This window comes from Ailuropoda melanoleuca, chromosome 7 (genome assembly GCF_002007445.2).
Source record: "Ailuropoda melanoleuca isolate Jingjing chromosome 7, ASM200744v2, whole genome shotgun sequence".
In the NCBI taxonomy this organism is placed as follows: Eukaryota; Metazoa; Chordata; class Mammalia; order Carnivora; family Ursidae; genus Ailuropoda; species Ailuropoda melanoleuca.
In genome coordinates, this window is record NC_048224.1 from 7,694,737 (window position 1) to 7,716,823 (window position 22,087).

A 22,087-nucleotide genomic window follows, 5' to 3' on the forward strand; every position below is an offset into this window, starting at 1 on the left:
ATTTTTGAGGAGAACAGAGAGATTCTTTTAGAAAGAACACTCAGATGCAAAGAACAACACTAGTCAGTAACCCCACTACCAAACAAGGGACATGTGCATTTTTGGCTTTTGCAATTCTCCTCCTCCAACCGAAGATGCTTCCATTCATCCACCTTATCAGCATTTCTATCATAGTCCCAGAGCGGTGCTAGGGGCCCGGAATGGTGTGTAGAAAGTTGAACATTTTGAACACACTTTAGAGCTGACAGCTGAAAAGGAAATTCAGCACTCTGAGAATAAAGCTCCCCCCAGGAACTCCAGGAACAACCCAGCTGTTGTGCTGTAGTTATGTGTCAAGATAACAAACTGAAAGCAGGAAATGCTAACCTAGTGAATTTGTAGGGATGGTCTAAGTATAATGTTGAAATAAGAGTTAACTCTTAATACTACCTAAGGACAGGAAACATACTGTCCTTATCGTATATGTGCCCTACGTCTAGTTACGTGTGTAGACACACGCGCACATGTATGCGTACACGCACATGAGTGTGCGTGCACACAAGCGTGTATATACATCATATATGCACACACATGTATTTGCATACAAACGTGGTTTGCAACCCAATATTGAAGATTATTTTTGTTTAAATCTTCATTCTTCTATCATTGAGGACATGCATTTTACAAAGAACAGTGTATGGACAAAACAACGGAGATGGTAAATGGTTGAGGACAGTGTTATGCAAATAGGGTTCTACGTATGAGATGAATGCTCTTAGTCCTTTCTTTTGGCCCTCCCCTCTCCTGACCAACCAGATCCAAATAGTCTTTACTGGCTGCTAAATGTCTCCTGGGAAATCAAGCAACTCTCCAGAACTGCAGTAATAAACGACAATTTCTTACAAAAACATGTGTAAAGTAACTACAGAATGAAGTATTCAACTCAGAGAAAGGAACCGCTAACATGTGTAACATGGAAAGTACCGGATAAAAGTTTCTTCGGTGCCATTCAGTTATGGCATCAGCGGAGACACAAAAATCTTTCCAATTATTTCGGTGAAATCTTCATTTATTCATTATTTCAGAGGCTGAGCAAATGGTTTGTGTAAACATATCCTTCAGTAACACGCGCATGTTTATTTTAGCCATCTGAAGGCTTCTTCTATGTTTATATAAGCCATCAGACGCATACAGCCACTCGCTTGTGGATTTGCCTCTCTTGAAAGGGGTGAAGGCAGAGAAGAGGGAATGAAACAATAAATCCAGTTTCTCTTTTGCATAAAGCACTCCCTCCGATGTTTTAAAATAACTTATGTTTATATTATTCTTGGATTGTCCTTTGGCTTTCTTTTTCATTCAATTATATTGCTCTCTCATACTTGATAGTACAAGCCACGTTCAGGCTATGGTCTCAGAAAAAGGAAAGCCAGTGAGGGAGTTAACTGCTGTTTGTTTATAGCCACATAACTCACATATGCCACAGTGTAATTTGTCCACATCAGGGGGACACAGCACAGACACAACAGTACCCTTAGTAACAGCATCAGCAACTCATCACCTATTACCCTCCTAAGGGCTGAGCTGCTCCTGACTCAAGAAATGAGCCCTTCCCCAACGGATTTCACTCTGGGTTAACTGCAGTAACCTTTGGCTTAGACAGAAAAATTCACATTTTCAAGGTGCAAGCAAAACACACACACACACACAGCTCACAAAATTCTAAGGTCAAAAAAACAAAACACCCTCAAGCTTGCAACCTAGTAAGTCTGTGAAAACTTTCCGATGGAGCCCGCCTTGGTTCCTAAGGGAATGTTTCTCCGCTGGCGTGGGGGTGGGGCGGAGAGGGAGGAGGACGGAGGAAATCTTCCAGCTTTGATTACAGTTGCCCAGCTCTCCAGGCACTGCCATTTCCAGTCGTGCACAAGGTGCTGCTTGTGACATGGAAACACGTCTACACAAGGATTGGTTTAAAGCAGAAAGGGAGGCCGCCTCCGACAAGGGATCGTACTCAAAAAGTAATGGCAACAAACAACAATCAAAACAAAATAAAACACAGCAAAGCCAAAACACAGAGCAAAACCCAAACACCTTCTTTGCTTTGCCCTTTTCTACTACAAAGTCTCCAGGGATTGCCTTTTGTTGAAAACAAAAAGCAACAACCACCACAAAAATAGCCTGATAGTTTTTTTTTTATTCCATTATGATAAAGGCAGATTATTTAATTCTCTGGTTGAATGGCTCTACGTTTCTCAGATATTTTCAATTTAATCAGATAATTTTAAAGCTGCAGCAGTTCCCTGATGATTTTAGATGTCTGTTGTCTGCCTTAAAAGTAGTAATATTGCAAAAGTTTATGATTCTTTTTTCAACATCTTTTCTAGGGGGAAAAAAAACCACATGCATCTTCATAAACAAGCGCACAGCACAAACTATAAACCATGACTATGTTACGAATATGTTGCGCCACTGTATTATCAAATATGGACTCCACTTATGCCCGTTTAAAAAAAAAAACAACAAAACTACAAGGCAAAGCAAATTGCTGTCTTATTTGAGCATATTTATTGTAAACTGCAGGATACGTAGGTTTTCAAAACTGTGAGCACCTGTATCAGTCACCCAGCATTTGGGACAGCCTACCACAGAGATTCAATAAATACCTGTTGAATGCGGGAATGTGATGGCCGCCATTATCAATGATGTGCCTTCTGAATCACGATAAAAAGGGAACAAACCAAAAGCCACCTTTTAAAGATTTTTGAAGTATTAAAGCCATTCTATATATCATTATCTATTAATCAAAAAAAGTGTTACTATCTTTGAGAGGGGAAGAAAAAAAATCTTAACAAAATGAGTTCTGAATTTCTTTCCAACTCCTTCCAACCTGAAGCTGGTTACCACACCGATTTTTCAACAAGAAGGGGTTTTGTAACATGAACAACTCTCTCCTAAGAACTGAGTTTAGTCATCTTATTAATTCACTCTGATCCATGTGTTCCATGGTGATTCATTCTCCACTCACCTTTTCCCTTTCTGGGATATCAATTTTTGATTCAAAAAATGGCTAGGAACCGGGTGCAGTTGTATTTCAAATCACCAGTAATTTACATCTTTATTTGGCTTTAATGTCCTTTATAGAGGTGCTATCCTACTTTAGAGAAGTAAATGTCAATCGATAATCCACAGATTTAGAAGTTCACACAGCTATAGCCACATTTAAAAACATGAGTAGACTTCATCTGATTTGCAATTCTTATAAATACGGTAAGGTTTGTACGCACACACAGTCTGTTTTGCTGATGGACAGAGAGAACGTGCAATATAAGGAAGTTATTTAATGAAATTAAATCCAATCGTGGTGTTATCAAATCCAATTAAATTAACCTAAAAATAATTAAGATCGTCTAAAGACGACATTTTCATTGGATTTAATTCTTATTCTTATTAAGACTATTTAAATGAGATGCTTTCCTTGCGCTTATTTTCTTTATTATAAGCATATATTCTGTTTTTTTTCCAAATGGAGGAATTATATAAGCTTCTTGGAGAAAGACTTAAAACACGTAAAAATGCATACATTTTGAAGTGGATGCTAATACCAATCTTTAAAAAGAAGAAAAGTCAGATTGTGCTCATTTTAGCAAGTGTATTAATAAAAACTCATGAAGTTTTTAAAACGGACTCCAAATAATTTTTGCGGTTTTCACCTGAGTAAAACTGGACATTTCTGTTAATTGAATTCTTCTAAACTCTCCTCTTCCACAGTTTCTCTCAAGTAAAATGGAGATTGGCGGCACGCTTACAATGGATATCGGAGTATGTACTTTTAACATAGGCATTACAATTATATATAGCAGGGCTGGAAAATTATGTTGGCTCTACTTCTGGTGAACTCCTTATGGGATTACCTCACTCTTTTCTATAAATTTTTATCTCTTATTACATATGATTATGCCATGAATTTTAATTATTTAATTTGTCAATTTGACAATTTATTCTTTGTTAAAATAATACATAAGAAGCCGACTTAGCACTACTTATTTTCCAAAACCAATACGTGAGACAATATCAAAACTAGTTTTGAAAATGAAGTTTTTGAATAATTTTCTCAGCCACCAAATAAATTCAGTTCTCAATGATTCATATCAATGAACAGAGGTTAAAACTTTATTTCAACCAAACTCTTTCTTTAGCCACTGATTTCAACAATCTTCTGACTCCAAAATTAATGAGTGCCACTAATAACAGTTAAATTGACTAACTGGAAAATTTTCTTCTAGCTTTTCCCTTCTGACAGGGTTGAATAAGTGAATAGTAAAATGGTTCAAAGTCAGCAGTAGAGGAAAGAGCTGAAATGAGAAGAATCTATAATGCAAAAAACCAGTGCTTTATTAAACCTCGAATAGCTGAAAAATCTTCCCTAGAACTATGATTTCATTTTTCAGGTCCTAAGATCTAAGTGTCAAATCTTCTCCCCGCCCCCTCCCCCAACTTATAAACTATTGAAAACATTTGACAGCACTTAGAAATTCCAATGATCAATTAGCATATGCTACAGTCCCAAATTAATTTGAAGTTGCATTTACATAAGAAAGAAAGGAGGAGGGAAGGGAGAGAGGGATGGTAAAGCCAAAACAACTAAATTTTTAACATATATTTTCTGCAAAGCTAGTTAAAAACAAACACTATAGCTCATGTAATTTTTAGGTGTAAGTGTAGGGTTGGAAATAATTAAAATGTTACCTTTGCCAAGTAATTCCCAATGTATCCTCACTGGTACTGGGGTATAAATGCCTGCCGTTTTGATTCATGGTCCAGTCACAAATCCTCAGCTGTCAATTGAAACCTAGCAGTCAGATATGGATCGAGCAGTACTACAGTTTTTAGTATTTAAATGAACACATGCAAACTAGTATTGTACATGGCATTAACCTTACTTTCCCAAGAGGCAACTTAAAGAAAAAAAAAAAAAAAAGCAAAAGAAAACCTTACTCTGCAAAGCAAAACTTCCGACTCTTTTTTTTTAGAAAAAGCTACTGCAATATGCTTCTCTATTAATTAAAGCATACAAGAGAAACGAGTGCTTAGAACATCACAATTAGCCATTATTAGAGTACAAATTGAGCTGAAATAAAAGCAAACGTTAATATTCAATAGAGAGATATTTTAGGAAGAAAATAAAAAAGCTTTTTTTATGCAACATACCAAATCATCTGCACTGAGTAAAATAATCAATAACTTTAAGCATGCAGTTTGTAAAACACAGGAGACATGCAGTTTAGAGGAGTAAAGGCCCCACCTCTACGTTCTCCCTAGCTTATGTCTGGAAGCATCAAGGCACTCCGTTTTAGATGTTTCCTAATTTTGTTTAAGCCAAAGAGGCACTGTTTAGGAAGAGTTGATAAGAATTTCTACTTTTATTTTTAAACTCCGAGTAATGGCATTTAAAATACTTTACCCTATCTGAATGGAGCGAGGAATGCTCTGAGTACAAGCTGAAACGAATGCTTCCCAGGTCTCAGAATCATCAGCTCTGCCCTTCGGAAGAGGGTTCGAGTAACCCTATCCAGCTCTGTGTGGTTCACAGCTGCTGTACAGTGCTAGCAGATTTACTGAAAAGATATATTGCTTATTTTTATGCTTAAGAAAGTAAACTTATCTGGCTCGGGCGGGGGGAACCCCACTAGAAGATCATGGTTTTTAATCATTAGCTAGCCCTGCTGTATGTTAACTGCATCTCGCATTGAAAAGATGACTTACAGCGATCTACTGAACCCTGTTTGCTGCTTTTCAGTGAGGATTTCTACAAGATGATGATTGCAGCCAAAGTGCCTTTAAACTAATGATAAATTATTGTAATCCTTTCTGATAATGTTATGGCTAAAAAAAAAAATTGGCTATTAAGAACCTTTACTTTTCCTGTCAGGCCAATGAGTTTCTACACATTCTAAGTAACAGTGATTCTGGAGTTTTAGAATGATAGTTTTGCACACTTTTCCACAGATCTATGAGACTCCAAAAATACCACCTTAAAATTTCCAAAACATGTCTTTTCATTATATTGATATTTTAGTTGAAAATAATTTTATAAAGAACTGAAAAAATTCCCTTAAGGTAGGTGGGTAGATAGGTAGGTAGGTAGGTAGGTAGGCAGATAGATAGATTGATAGATTGATAGATAGATTGATAGATATGTAGTCTTCTCAGAATGTGTTCATAAAGAAGCCATAAACCAGTAAAGAAATTAAATTGGAATGAAAAATATTCTTAAAACGGACCATCATACTTGCATGATGGAGAAAATGTATACTTGGCTTAGTTTTAAGATCAAACAGTTCACAAACTTCATGGTGAGATTTTTTTCAAGTTCTCCAGATGGATCATCTAATCAGTAACGTAATGTGATGGGGCAACCTGAACTTTTTTTTTTTTTAATACAGCAACTCTAAGCCAATTGTCTATTTCAAAATAATTTTTTTTCAAGCAGTACTATGAAAATAATCTAAAAACAGTTAAAAAAAAAAAACCCTGGAGCTTGTGTAAAGATGACGTTAGGGACCACTTTTGATTCTGCTCTAGTCAATGAAAATCCTCATTTTCAGTCAATTAAACATTCTCAAGAATGGGGGTGTCTCTTCAGGCACGGCTCATGATAATTCTGCTAACTTCAGGTAAGTTTCTGTGGGGCTCTCAGCTTAGATTGGAGAAACGTTCAGAAAAAGATGCTTTCACAAAGCCAGACCAACCTCAGTATTACTCACTGATTCACTGACTAGTCTCACAAATAGTCACAGGACCGCTGTGTCTCCTTGGAAGGAAGCATCTGTAAACTGATTAGTTTTTTTGTTGTTCACGTTGTTGCTCATGTTTTATTTGTTTGTTTATCGTCCTAAAAACTGTCAGGTGGGCTATCTTTGGGCACATATGTGGCATTTAAAATCAAAATATGTTGGCGTTTTTCTTTCCTAAGAGTAGTCCCAAAGGGGTTAAGCCTGACTATAGCTATTCACTTTCATCCATACTTCAGATAAATTCAATAGGAATATTTTTCTTCCAAACAGAAAATATGAAATACATACAAAATGATCACTTGGATGTAGTAGTTAGCAATAATTTAGATGCCAAGGAATGAGGCAGGATATTAATCTGTATTGAATTAATTTCTTCTCCATTACTAAAAATGAAAAATATAAATTCTGTTTACTTAGCTATTTAGATTGTGAGGTAGCATTTATCAACATTTCCAAAAATTTTTGAGGAGACAGGTTTATACATGCATGTTATCAATGACTTAAGCCAAGTCACTTAGGCAAGAAAGAGCCTCTCCAGGCTTTTTGGTCTTATTTTATTAATTAACCTTCTTTTGCATAAAGGATCTCTGAATTGGTAAATCTCCTGATAAAGTGAAATTTGAAAGGTGATGGTGTGGTTTTCTAATTAAAACAGAAATCACCTCTTCACTAAAGACTTCCGTGACTTTATTCCTAATAAGATCAATTATGAAAACCCTGTTTGACAAACATAGTTCTGACTCAGCAAATTTTGAATAGATTCTAGGTGATAAAAGGTTAATACTAGGTGTATTAAAGCTTCTTTTGGGGGCATGTTTAATGTTCTTAGTATTAGTATAAGTCAGTATCCCCAACAACAAAAACTTTTTACATTGTGCTCTAAATAAATTTAAAATAATAGGTGATAATACTGAGTTTGGTATGATTGATTCCTTGGTTTCTGTCCTGTAAGAGTCAGTGTTACATACTTTAGCTATCAATTCTTTTAAATTAAATTTTAAAACCTTAATTTTAAATGGTACCTAAGCTTCAGTAACACTGCAATGGCTTTTCCAAGTATTTTCCCTCAAAAATTAGGAAATTACTTGCTTTCTCCAATGTAATCAAACTTATAACACTAGGTACTGATTAGTTTAGAAATTTAGTCCATTAAAGTTGTGTGTTTGTATGGAGATGGATAGCAATTCTTATTTTTGTAACGGTATAGAGACCTGAGCACATGCATATCCTTATAGAAATGCACATGCACATAAATAAAGTTAACTCTTTAATTTCTACACATCTACCAATATGAAATTAGACTATCTAGAAAATTAAGGTAAAATTCATATTAAAACAATTATACCTGGAATTCCAAAAGCAAGCAGAAGGTGAACTAAAGAAGGAAGATTCTCCTCCAAAAAAAGCTATGAGTAAAGGGTGAAGGTGGAAATAGTCCAAATAACTAAGAAAGAAGTGAAGGTCAAGTTTTCACTACATATGTTCTTAGGATGGAGTTCTATAAAGTCTCTGGAATGAGAACATTGTTCGTTGCCTACAAGGATGGGTCCAACCAGATTCCCTCAAAAATCTACACAAGGAAAAAAAAATCTACGTAAGGGAAAACACCTAAGATTTGGGTTATTAGCCTTTCCTACACTATGCTCACATGGTCATGTAGGTCGCTGACAGCCATAAAGAATCAATTTGCTTGTGATTTCAGAGTTAAGATTCTGTTTACTCAAATGAAGGCCCTCCATTGTAATTAACGGGGCTTTTGTTAAATGCTTAGCAATTAGCTTTGGGAACAAAGAAAAGAAGGTAAGCAAAATGTTCTATTTTGCTAGACTCAGCAAACAGGCCAATGTACTAACAGTCCCTCATGATGACAACAGCTCTCAGTTGAACCAATAAACCATTAAACTGTAAACAGAACAATCAACACAGGCAAATTTACCTTCTCACTTTTTTTTAAGTTTACAGTGACCCTCAAGGGAATAGCTTGAAAGGTAGGTTTTTACGTTCTCTTAGGTTTTTTTCATTTCTCCAGATAGCCTCAAGGAAACGGATTTTTGAGGTGTAGAGGTGCTTTTGAGGGGGTGCTTAAAAAGATTAACACTCCAATATCCAAACTCTCCTCTAACTCTTAGAGCAGTAGAATTTTATTTTATTGCTATTATTGATTACTCACCGTGGAGCAAATAAAATGGCCTCTGAATGAATAGGGTGTAGCCTTACCGAACAAGCAAAATGTTCAGAATGAAACTGTTATATGCAAGACATATAACACATTAAAAAAAGAAAAGATATTCAAGATCATCCTGGTACCTTAAATTCCAATGTCAGTTTCTGAAACCCATGCCTCTTGATATTTAATTGAATTAGTACAGTAGAATTACTTTAAATGGGTATGCATAGCCCATGAACAAAGTAAGCATAACTGACCATGAATCATACGTATCAGAAAATGAAAGGTTTTTTTAGATGGAGACTACTTTAACTTGTAAAATTTAAGGTTTCCCGGGAACTCAGAGACTGTGTAACTCAACCTCTACATTTTTCTTTCCAAGATAAAGATACAGGACAGCAAAGTTTACGGACTTGTCCAAGGTCAGACGTGCCCTGTTTGTGTCAACAGTAAAACCATACTTGCGAACTCCTAATCCCCGATTCTCACCCAAGATGCTAGTTTGCCTATCACTGTTCTTTTCCTACCCTGTCCTTCATGCACAGCCCAAGAATAGTTAAGGCTAAAATGGCTATAATTATAACCTTCAGAATTTCCTCTACTTCCCCGATTCAACTTAGATCTTTTAAAGTAAATATTTTCAGCGAAGAAGATAATTTTTCCCTTGTGATTTTGTGGACTGAAATTTAAGGTTACAGTAAACTTAACTTTATTTTTACATTAATTAGAATGGTTTATCTGGATATTAGCATTTGATAACTACTCAAAGTAAGTAAATAAATAAATGAATAATAAAACCAACCAGGGAAGGTTTTTTTTTTAAACTTAAGAACTAGCCAAAAAGCTAAAACATTTGCATAGCCGTTATTTTGACTGAAACTTCCTTTAAATGTGTTTCCTCTCCAGCTAGCATATGTGAAGAGTGACCTCTTATCCATTTACATACCTACCCAGAAGTCATGTGATAGGGTTTTACGTCAAGCTGTCAATTATGATAACAGACACAATAAGAACAGCCCAAGTGTTGATAGCTGCTTCCTGACTTTATTGAAAAGTTTGTTCATAGTCCACTTGTGTCCTTTCAATTGCTTGCCTCTAATAAAAGACTACCTTTCCAGTGGTCTCAATGTACCTAGCTTTGGCTTTGCCATTTGCCAGGACAAACACTGTAAAGAAATTTCAATTAATAACTTAATTTAAAAAAAAAAATCCTACAGAGACAATGTCTTAGGAAGGCCATCTGGTGTAACAGAAATGTCCAGTGTCATGAAAAGTACCTCCAAATTCGAGTTTCAAAACTGTATCGAGGAAAGTGTTGAAAATATTTTGCTACAAGGTAGCCCAGTAATTGCAATTGAAATAATAGCATTAAGTAGTCATGCAAGAGTCATGTTACATACATGCTGAAGTTCAAGCACCAATAAAATCCATGCACTTGTGTACGTAATGCAAGGACCTGAGCTGATCAGGCCATGCAGCCACTAGCTCTAATAATAAGTACTGTATATAGTCAGGAGATTATAATTTTGAGAGATGATGAAAATAAGCCTTCCATTTTATAAACTAGAGCTTACTTGCCTTTGTCGTCCCCCTTTGGAAAGGCAAAAGTGACCTCCCGTTTATTTTATCAAAATCTCAAATCTACAGCAGAAGTTGACATACTTTTCAATAGCTGGTTCAAGTAGTAATATTTCATTTCCAAACAAGAAGCTTCTTAGCTACAAACTTTTATTTCCAACTTGCAGTAAGATTTTTTTGTATGTTGTACTGATGTATAATAGTAAAGATTTGTATTTTTATTATAACCTTACACTCAAATAGAAGGGTGAAAATCAAATTAACTAGACCCTCTTTGATCATGCAACTTCCTACAAGAGCAACGATTTGAGGCTGACCAGATAAGGAACTGGTGCTATTCAATAAGTTGTCTCATATTCGCCATTTATGCTAGAATCAGTAGACTGGATTAGAAAATAATTTCTGTATTTTCTGAGCAACATCCGGCACTCTGCTATAGAGTTCCCATTTTCTCAGAGAGACAAAACTTGGGACGTGTAGTTCCCTCCTTGCCTATCACGGTGAATGTCAGCTCAGTGCGCTCGTGCCCTACGAGGAAAGGAAAACACTGCATTCTGCTAAACTTCTGCGAAGTTAAGTCAGAGAGAAGGTCCTTGACACTTCTGAAATAGTTCCGAATCATTAAAAAAAGACATTTCTCAGGAGAGACTTCAGAGTTCAGTTTGCCAAAGCAGGGCCCAGGAGTTCCTCAAGCCACCACACCACCTTCCAATAGGAAAGTTCAAGAAGAATGGAGCTCCAATTGATGTCTGCTTTTAAGATCTCCCCAAGCCAACAGTGAGCGCATGAACTAAACCAATCAACCCACAGACAGTCTAGTTGCAGACCGTGAGCCACACAACACATGAGATCATGTTGGGGGATAAAGGAAGAATTTCAAGTCCCCATCAGCTGGCATGAGCCGATTATTCTGGCCAATTGGAGAGGGTTGTTTTTAATGGCAAATTACCAACTGGTTTACATGAATCTTTTTGAACTATTCTTCATGATTATTGATTTTTTATTTTGTAGATTCAAATGAGATATCATATTTACAGTGACAGGTGAAATTCCTGTGTCAGAAAAAACTAGTATTCCAAGTCAGCTAGTGACTGATAATAATCTGTAATAACCATTATCAAGGAGCACAGAGATGCATAATTACTACTAACAGCTGTATGTGTACTACGTTGATGGGCATAAAAGCATATACTTTCAGGATTCAAATTTGCCAATATCGATGTATTACTCTTACAAGTGGAGTATAGGGTTAATTTTAACACTGACCATCTCAGTTGAAAAAGGCCAGTATCCTTGTGTGTTGGAAGTGACTACATTGAAAGGTCTGCTTTAATGTCATCTTGTGGAAAGATTATTTATAAGATAGTCAGAATTATTCAACAATTTAAAATTTATCGCTAACCCTAATTTATGTAGGCTATATTAAAGTTCTTTTCTGAGAAAAAAATAGCACTGCACAATGCACATCAATACTTTTCATAACCTAAAAGGATAAATCTTTATAAAGCAGCCGCCAATAAACTGAAGAATGTACCTGGTGACAATATTTATTCTTAAGGGGTCATGTATATTAAAGGCTATGGGGAATGTTTAAAAGAACTCTCTCAGACTAAATCCATTGCCTTTCTAATTTTGAATTTCTCCTAGCTAATATAAAATGATTGATTACCTTTATTTCATGTACCCCTTGATTTTCCTTTTCATTCATCACTGAGTGCTTTAAACCAAATGCATTTAGAACCTGCTGTTACAAGAGTGGTCTCTTTTAAATCTTTGTAAAGTAATGAAAGGACACAGTAAATCAATCTCATTTCTTCTGTGGGAAAGCATAACCTTTACTCTACTGAAGTCACTTAAACTATTTCTGTCCCTCTGTTCCTGGAGAGTAAGCCTGAAACTTCAGCTCAATGGTTCTTTTAAAATTTAAAAGCATAAAAGTAAAAATCTTTTAACTGGAAACTTACTTCAGTAATATTCGTGCATAGTATGAGATGCATGTACCTGTATTTTCTGCATGCCTCAAAACGGTAGCTCATTATAAATGTGGCATATGGAGCTTCTTCATTTCAAAAAGTAGCACTAAGTCTTCCATTTATATACAGGGCAAATTATCCTTTTGCCTGGTAAATACCAATTCTCGATAGAATTGAACCTTACATGTTTAGCTCTGAAGCTTCTAAAACTTTTCTCTTCCAAGGATCAATATGCATCGTATGTTCCATAAATACCAACCACGTTTGACCAACAAATATTATTTATATTGTAAGGGGTCTTCACTTGACATTGCCCACTTAAATAAGAAGTGGTGGTCTTTGATGAGAAAAGTTTGTAGTTCTAGAACCCATATATATATATATATATATTTCAATTAAAATGTACTCAGAACTCCATCTACCTTAAGACTCATGCTTTCCTGATGCTTGCTCAGTTTTCTTGATTTATCCTTGGACATGTGAAAGAAGAAGTAACTTTCGTATGATGAACTTTTGTGATCATAATTCCCTGAGCCTCTAACGTTAGTCATAAGTGATGTTAAAAAAAAAAAAAAATTAAAGCTGCCATAGGTTAGCACAGGGAGATGGGAAGACTGCTTCTAAGAACATGGATCTGGGTATGATCTAAATGTGTTTGGGGCCAAAGGTTTAAATAATGGAGGCATGTGTCTCTGAATTAAAAATTAACCGGAAAGTAGAGATGTGTCATAAAGAATAATGCCAATCCCATGGTAAAAATATTTCTGAAAATATGTGGAATGATTTTTAAAAGAACAAGTCTCTAAACCTATAAATCCTACATATGTTTTTAGAAAACACAGTGAACATACACATTTGTCAAATAGAACCATATTATAGTAATTATAACACATTTCATATTATAGTAATTTTAGAGGTGAAAAAAAAGCAACATTCTAGAGAATTATGTTGAAAAGCCAATGGCGGGCAAAACCACTAATTATTATTTGGTATTTTCGTAACTGTGTACAGATGTTTTCAGTTAGTTCTCACTCTTTTGTTTTGTTTTGCTTTTTAAAAATCTGGCACAACGTCAAGTATCTTGAATAAGCTATCATCTTTATGATTTTTCTCTGAACTCTGCATGTGGTGACCTTTGATCTGTGCGGTCTGCTACCTTGGTCCGCAACTGGGCAGGACTTGGAAATTCCGCATGAGGCACAGCTAAGAGAGACACGACAGAAGCTAGGTGGGCAAGTCCAGAGCAAAATAAGCAGGCATGAGTCCCTGCACAGGGTGACCACATATGTAAAAACACAGACAAGATGCGACATAAGCACATACAACTTATGAAAGAAGAGCCAGTTTATACCAGCTCTTTCTTATTCATGATAGCCTATTTTTCCCTATTTAATATTTTGCACACTGTTAATTTCAAACCGCTCTGCTATCAGAACTTGAGAGCAGCAAACATATGCATCATAAAAAATATTTAAATTCTGAAGTGTTTGGAATTATTTCTGTCATCCTGTAACTGGAATCGTGGGCTTTCTGTATTTGTATGTTCCATGCTTTTGACTGTGGCTAATTTGTTTATAAGCCACCATTAATCCTGGCTGTATATTTTCACAGTTTGGGTAAACACTTCATTTGCATTAAATTTACAGCATTAATGAGATGTGAAATTTAAAATGCTACTTGAAACATAAATGATGTAAGAAAGCAGAACAAAAAAAAAGTGTTTTATCACATCTGAAATCAGTAAACCAACTTAAACCTATTAAAACAGGAATGATGTGCCGCCCGAGATTTTAGCTTCATAACTCATCCTCTCAGACTAAAAGTTCGAAATGAGGAGTAAAACATCTGGAAAATATGAAAGAGTGCACAAACACAAACTGGGTACCACTTCTACTCTAACGGGCTTTTCAATCAGTTTTCAATTTTTTGTCTTTGGAAGCTAAAGTCTAGTCAGTTCTCAATAGCCAATGAGACTGAGAAAGATACCCTGGCCGAGACCCTGTCACTCGTGGGTGTTACGGATAGAGGCCACAGAGATGGAAAAGGTCTTGAGCCAATTTGAGAAACCCTGTTTAGAGAAGCAAGAAACAAAGGATAAATGAGAAAATATTCTGGAAAACGAAATGATCAGTTTCTTTCCCAGAAGCCCCGGGAGCCCAGTTCTGAGTCCAGATCTGAGAGGCAGCATGGAGAGAGCACCAAGGCGAAAGCGTGCTACACCGTCACACCTGGGTGAAACTTGCCCACCTGTTGCTGATGTAGGAAGGATGGGTCTCTTGGGCTTAGTCCCACATATCGATTGGCTTGAGATGTGCCTGAGGCTGTGTAGGCTGATTAAGGAAGAACAAAAACAAAGATAAAAATTGTGAACTATCAGAATGAACACCCTGTCCATGTAAAAAGAAAACCCAGGATGTGGGACTTGTAACCGAAAAAAAAAAAAAAAGTGTCTCTAGTTCTCTATTCTTTTGTCTGAGTGAACACCAAGCGATACAGAAGAAATGGCAGTTGACCTCAACTCAACTCGTTTATCCCCCTCCCCAAAAATCTGTCTGATCAACCATATCCCGGCCTCTGGTGTGGGCATCTCACACTTATGTGCTCTGGTTAGAGTCTTGCAGGAAAACCAAGGACTGGCTAAGTAGAGGGATCCTTTCTTTTCCTACTCGTCCTGTTTCACCGGATATTAGTTGCCTAAAAATGGGATAATTAATGATGGTCTGTGATTCTAAATGTAAAAGCAGACTGAAAGTATTGGGAAAAGTGAAAGCTTGTAATGAGTGGGACTGAAGCAGTTGTGCTTGATGATACTCAATGAAACACTTCTTACTGAAGAGAAAATCTAATATTCCCAACATGAAGGAGAAGCCTATGTTTATTATATCATATAGAGTGAAATAGGTCAGTATTTTATTTAGTGTGAAAATGACCTTAAGTTTGATAGACATGTTTTTGGAAAAAATGTTTTCTTTTCCGTGAGCACAGAAAGTCAATTTGTTGTGACTGGTCCGGGGAGGGGGCAGTGTCTTCTCTGAAACACTTGGCCACCGGGCAGTAAGTACCTAAGGTGAACACTCCTTAGTTATTTAGCCTCACCTTGTTGAGTACATTTTGTAGAGGTGCTTTTTGGTATGCAGTGAATTTTCCAAAGAAAACGCCTCCCTATTCCTAAAGATGTGTTTGTTTTCACAAGGAAAGGAGTTGCCAGCACTAAAGCAATCCCATTTCCCGATGCTGGAATAAAGAGAGGAACTACATTTTCACCATTCATGGTACATCTGTATGTCTGAAGGAAGCTTAAATGTTTGGTTTGACACTATCAGATTAATGAGAAATCCAGACACTAATCTTTAAAAGTTTTTTTTTTAAACCAAATATATTGATTCTGCCGTGTTCATTCGAAGGGTTGCAGAATTAGATCCATTGAGGCTTTTTTAGGTCAACTTTTTAAAACAGTGAAGATGTTCAAATTCAGCGTTAATTACTCCTGAATAAAGGGCCCATCCAAGGGGAGCCATAAGAGCCGGGGGCCCCTCCCCCATCTCCAGGCCTCTGGAATTCAATGTACAGCATGGACAGCGGGAGATAAGCCTCACCCTTATAGAATGGCAACAAGTCTGCGGTATTTTCTCTTTTTGGCCATGAGAAAGAGTTTTCCTTGGTCTATGTGTTTTCTTTAATTTTATGGACTTATGAGTTCAATGACCAATTTCTCATTATCAGCGCAGTCTCGGGACCTGGAGCCGCAAGTTTGTGTATAGGGAAGAAAAACAGCTCACTCTATTTCTTTTATGCAGGAGTGGAAAATGGGCTGATGCAGCCATCTTTATACAACCAAGATACTCCTTCTGAATATTTTGTAATTTTATCAGTCAAATCACATCCCTTTTTGACCAACCTATAGGTGAGTATAAGAACAATCCATTAGCAAGCAGGCTGACAGCACTCCCACAGTGAGCTGTGATCATTTGGGCCTGATCTTCCCTTGAACGTCATCTATTAATGTCACTAGAAGAGTAGGTAACTGAAGTTTCTAGAACTTGGTTTGGGTCATTTATCCTGTGATCAAAAACTTAAAAAAAAAACAGCTTTGTTTTCTATTTGCCTTTATTTAAATTGCTGACTTGGCTAAAAGATGCCAACACATCTGTTTTTGAAAGTATTTTAGTGGCTGTAGTGTACATGGCTAACCATTAGAACAAAAGAATTTTTAGACTTCCTTGACTGGATTCCATCCATCTGTGCATTCAGGGAAGTGTTCACTGGGCCCTCTACCAATAGACCAGTTACAAACATTAATGATTATTGATGGCAATTATAAGTCCACATGGACTGATGAGGCCATGGGGCATCATGAATTTTGAGAAAGAAATGCTGAATACACTGTACCCTCAAAGTATTGTCCTTTTTTCTTATAGTGTTCCTTCCTGGGTTTTCAGAAGCCACCAAAAAATTAAAAAAAGAAAAAAAAAGGAAAGCATCTTTCCAAAGCCTGAGAAAGAGTCAGTGGTGTCTCTGTAATTTCACTTAGAAATTTCCAGAGCATGTCAATTTTTTTTGCTCTAGGAAAGAAAATGGAACCTCTGCATTTCAGATATAGAATGCATAATTGATGAGGAGCTTGCTAATTCCCTCTGACTGGAACTCTATCCATTCCACTGGACCAGCTTCAGTTCTAGGAAGCCGGTCGTTTGGATGAAGCCAATTGAAAAACTGTAATAATTTTTTTGTGTATTGATGAGTAGCCTGTATGAAGAAGTAAAGGAATCATTGGTTTATTGGTATGTTCTGTTAAGTTCTCTGGCTAACTCTCTGACATTTAAAATGTTGTGGCCATGTTAAAAAGCATACTGCCTGATGTACCATGATTAGCAAAAAAAAAAAAAAAAGTCACAGACAATGAACGTGTAGGTAGCTTACATGTGCCTAATACTCAGCTTCGAAATGTTCTCGTTCACACCCAACATCGTATAACTGTTTTTTTGCCATGACATGACCTACGGTAATATAAACGTGCAGTTATCTTTCAGAGGCACTGATTCAATCTGCCTTGCAAAGGGCACTGATTTCTACAGGAATGATCCAACTAGTAACAATGATCTGAGCTCTCTGGGCGACGGAGAGACCTTGTACACTGCATTATGTTGTTCGGTGTCTTTTCAGTGTATACCTTGAACGAGCAGGCATGACTTCTCGGTTTTGTGACAGCTGTTTAATTCAAACAGATAAGCGTCTCCCTTTTCAAATATGGTGTATGGAGCAGCATTTGATAAGAGAGAGCTTGTGACAGCCAGGCCACATACATGCCTGCTAGTTCCATACAAATGAGAAATCTCCATCGGGTCTGAAACGTTGCCGTGTTCTCCACCTTGGATCACATATCCAATGGCGCCTTTGATGGACATTTCTCATTTCCTGCAGAAATACTTACTGGTTGCTGTAGGTGAAGCTGCCTCACCTTCAGTGGATGTAGTGATGGGTTTAGTATCTGTCATGGTCAGGGTCACAGGTCGCACTGCACTGGGATGGGGAGAGGGTGCCAAGACAGGTGTGAAATGGCCAGGCACTTTCCCTACCACTTGAGCACTGCTGTTAGGCTACAAAACAAAAACAGAATGCCGGGTGAAACAATCCAAAAGGCAGTCGTCTCGTCCAACAACTCCACTCCGCACACTTGGCAGGGGGAACCCTGCGTACTTGCCGGCAACGCCGCAAGCCCTCTCAAGTCTGAGTCCCAGAGACCAACCAGTGGTTAGTAATAAAAACAAGCAGCAGCGTTTCCAAGAAGGTCTTCACCTTCAAAACACTTTACCTCAGTGGGTTCACCTTTACAACACCCCCAGAGAGCCAGGTAGAACTGATCCTTTCGTTTGGTAGCACAGAAGACTCCAGTGGGGACTTACATGCTGAGCCCAAGACAACAACGTAAGTCCTTCCTGAGCTACTGAGAATCTGAACCATGCTTCCTTCTTCTCTGCTCTTCGTTTCCTGCAGTGAGTCAGTCTGGGCTTTCAGAACACGATTTTCACCTAATGATGCTATCACTGACACAAAGAAGACGGGGGTATCTAGGAGAGCAAACACATCAAACTCAATAGTTTCCATCATTTATAGTCAAGGCCCATCTTCTGAGTTCAAAAACTCTAGCTCTCCGTCACACACGGGGACGCTCGGACACACACATCAAGCCGTTTAGATTCGAGGATCTCCGCAGATAGAATGATATTTAATGCATTTAAAATTTCAGATCCACACAATGATGTACAATGATGGACTAGGTCTGACCTTACAGCTACAAATAAAAGATTTCCAAAGTCAATTAAAATGTGCTGAAGTAAAGCAGAGGGCAATCAAATATACTTTGTTACTTAAGTTACTCCTCCATTGCCGGGTACGGAGAGTTACACAAAACATTATTGTTGACATTTGTGGGAATCAACTGAGAAAATCCCCAGGGCAATGATAGAAAAGATATTAATATCTGAGTTTTAGCCCCGGGTATGAAAATAGTATCTGTGGTAGGAGACAAAATCCTAAGGGTACACTGTTTGAAAAAAAAAAAAAAATACTGGAATGTATTTTTCTAGACAGAGAACGCTATTCTTGATTACACTCATGCTGGAATTCTCCAGTGTATGGTGTACATAACGATTTGCCATGAGACTGTTCTCCACAGATATTTGGTCTTTACCATCAGCACCGTTAAAGGCAAAGAATGCAGTGAGGCAGAATATTTATCTAAATACCTGCACAGAAATTATCAGGAGACGTTTCTTGAGACAAAAAGATGAACAGCTAATAACACTTAAATACTGTAACTTACAGACATGAACTAAGTCTTCAGCTGGGCTCCTCAGAGGCCACATTATTTATTCTATAAAGAAAATGGACTTCTTGAATATCCTATTTATCATGAGTAATTTTAAGTCTTTAACTTTGTGTCAGGAAAATGGACCAGAGTTTCGCCCTATGGAAACCTATGAGAGAGTTATATCTTTAAACTAATTTTATTTAAAATAACCCACTGAATAGCATGACTGTCTCACTCTAATCGGTGCACCAGCAATGCACTTAACCTCCAAACTGCTGTGGGGAGGATGAGGCATCTTGGTTGCTAGACTCAGCAATCAAAATAGTGCAGGGCTGGAAGATGCTTGGGAAGGAATAGTGCACCACAGGTGAACAAGCCCTCATCACCACCACCACCCCCCCGCCCCTGCCATTTTTAAAGCTAACCAGGTAAGTAGCAAGAGTCCTCTTTTGAAATGCAAATTAATTGGTTTTGAGTTGGGAGTTAAAAATCAAAGCAGCTATGATGTGCCCATAAAAACAATCCTGCAGTTTACTAGAAAGACGCATTTTTCCTTTCAAGTAGAAAAAGTAGTTTTTTCTAAGCAGACCATCATCTTCTGGTTATCTGAACATTGCAAAAGACTGTTTTGTGTATCTTCTTCAAGAAAGAAGAGCGATCTCATTTCATCATTGGTGGTACATTCGGTAGTAAAAAGCATTTCTGTGTACCTTGTTCACCGAAACAGTTCGATAGGACCTACCTGAGAACACGGGACGGAAGAATGACACTAATGTCAAGAAAATGCTGCCACAGAATCTGATATTACCTCGCCCATTCTGCAAGCTTTGTCTACTGGAATGGAATCAACATGAACCAACAGACATTTGTCTCATTTAAAAGTAAAACTGACAAAGAACCGAGTCGGTCTCAAGCCGATAGAGACCACTTTTCTGGAACTCAGGGTCTGGATGTATGGGAGGGTTATTTCTTTTGGGTTTCCTACTGGGTTCAAACAGATGAAGCTATACTAGAAAGCTTCTCTTTTAAGGCTGTTAGATGCACTTTCATTCCACGGATATGAAAAGAGAGACATCTTATCTGAAGATGAAGTTGAACGGCATTAGGAAAGGATTACCCTGTGTAGTACTTTGCTCCTACCATACAAAATCCTGAGAGGGGATTTTTTTTTAATTGAGATGAAAGTAAGATGCTTCTCTTAGAAGCTGGATCTTTACCTTAAAAATAGGAAGAAAAGCAGAACAATATAGGCAGATTATCACCTAATATGCCCTCTTAACTTATAAAGAAATGGAAATATACCTAAAACAAGCACTGAATAATTAAAAGAAATGCGTAACACTAAGGGCCTGATTTTAATTTGCATAATTTTTCCCCTAACAGTGCCTAATTAAGACATCAGTTAAAAAAAAATCCAATGGAACTCTAAGATTTTCCACACTGAATTAACGTTAAGGACTTTTAATGGATGTCTTAATTAGACTTTGTTATTCATGGAAATTCTACACAAATTAAAATCAGACCTTGTGCGCACTGTTCCCAGCTGAGTCTAGCAAAATGCTCTATGGAACTGAGAATCTTGAATCCACGATCTGACAGCAAATTTTATTTCTAAACTGATATATTAAGATCCCACTGTTTTACTTAGTAATTCTTATTATAGTCATCAAAAGTGCTATATACCATTTGGACATTTTCTTCTAAAATACAAATGGTTTAACTACAAAGTCACAACTCAAGAATGGTTTAGTATTATTAGTCAATAGAACTAAGAGTACAGGTAACTTTTTAAGTAACCCAAATGGTGTTGGCTATGTTGTTATTCAAAATAAAACATTCAAAAAAGACCATTTTGCTTCAGTTTAACAATTATGACCAAAAATGATTTTTTCAGATCTTTTCTTTGTTAATTCTAAATTAATATGCACATACTACTCACTGGCATTTTAGTAACTGAACAGCATTAATGACAGACTGCTTATGACAATCTCTCAGACCATGAAAAGGTATAATAAGGAGTGGACAGGAGTCTTGAAGGTAAAGCAGCAATGCCAAATACCACACCTTAAGACCAAAACTACATTGCAGATTTTGGATATTACAATTTGTGCCAGTTTCGGCACAAAGCCTGTCTATTTGATCATGAAGAATCCTCTTGTATCAGATCACTTTGAAGTGACCTCTCCATTGAAGAAGCCACAGGTTTAAAGAGTGAGAAAGGCACATGAGTCACTACACTTACACAATAAAAGTCCCTAAAACCACTGAACAATGCTTAAAAAGAGAGAGAAAGAAAGAAAGAAAGAAAGAAAGAAAGAAAGAAAGAAAGAAAGAAAGAAAGAAAGAAAGAAGACACTTCTGGTAATGTCACTCATTATTAAATGTAGTCATGTCTGTGCAAAGAATATTCAAGTAGTCATCAAACACTGAAAATGTTTACATTACCAAAGCTTATTTTAATACCTAATAGTTGGTCTAAAAATACAACTGTAAGTTCTTTTGTGTGTGTTTATTTTAGCGCATACCTTGCTCCTGCCTGAAATAAGCACTTTGTCTCTGTGTTAAACCAGGAATTTCAGAGGTGTGAACTCCAGCTCTGAGCTTTTTTGTCAAGGTACTTTCTGCATAAACTTTCTTTTCAGTCAATGAAAATTCAAAAACATCACACCAGAAACATCTTCACAAATGTGCCCCTTTGGGGCAAGACACTTCCTACCTGTCATTCAGCCACCTTTAAATAAAAACTTATTGAGTCACCAAGAAACTTCCTGAAGATGGATTGCAAAAG

At 37.0% G+C, this 22,087-nt stretch overlaps 1 protein-coding gene across 8 annotated transcripts in view; it reads right to left on the reverse strand.

Moving 5' to 3' along the window:
- NFIB (nuclear factor I B) overlaps window positions 1-22,087 on the reverse strand; it is a 223,083-nt gene that overhangs the window by 15,408 nt on the left and 185,588 nt on the right. For 2 of the 8 annotated variants that reach the window (XM_034663899.1, XM_034663898.1), the window contains 3 exons: window positions 17,920-18,085; window positions 14,736-14,818; window positions 4,723-4,811 (listed from right to left, as the gene is read on the reverse strand). The exons of 1 other annotated variant lie outside the window; for it this stretch is intronic. In XM_034663899.1, coding sequence (XP_034519790.1) covers window positions 4,723-4,811; window positions 14,736-14,818; window positions 17,920-18,085 — 338 coding nt within the window. The remainder of the gene's footprint in view (window positions 1-4,722; window positions 4,812-14,735; window positions 14,819-17,919; window positions 18,086-22,087) is intronic. 5 more of the 8 variants (XM_034663906.1, XM_034663902.1, XM_034663900.1 and 2 more) reach the window with 5 other exon arrangements.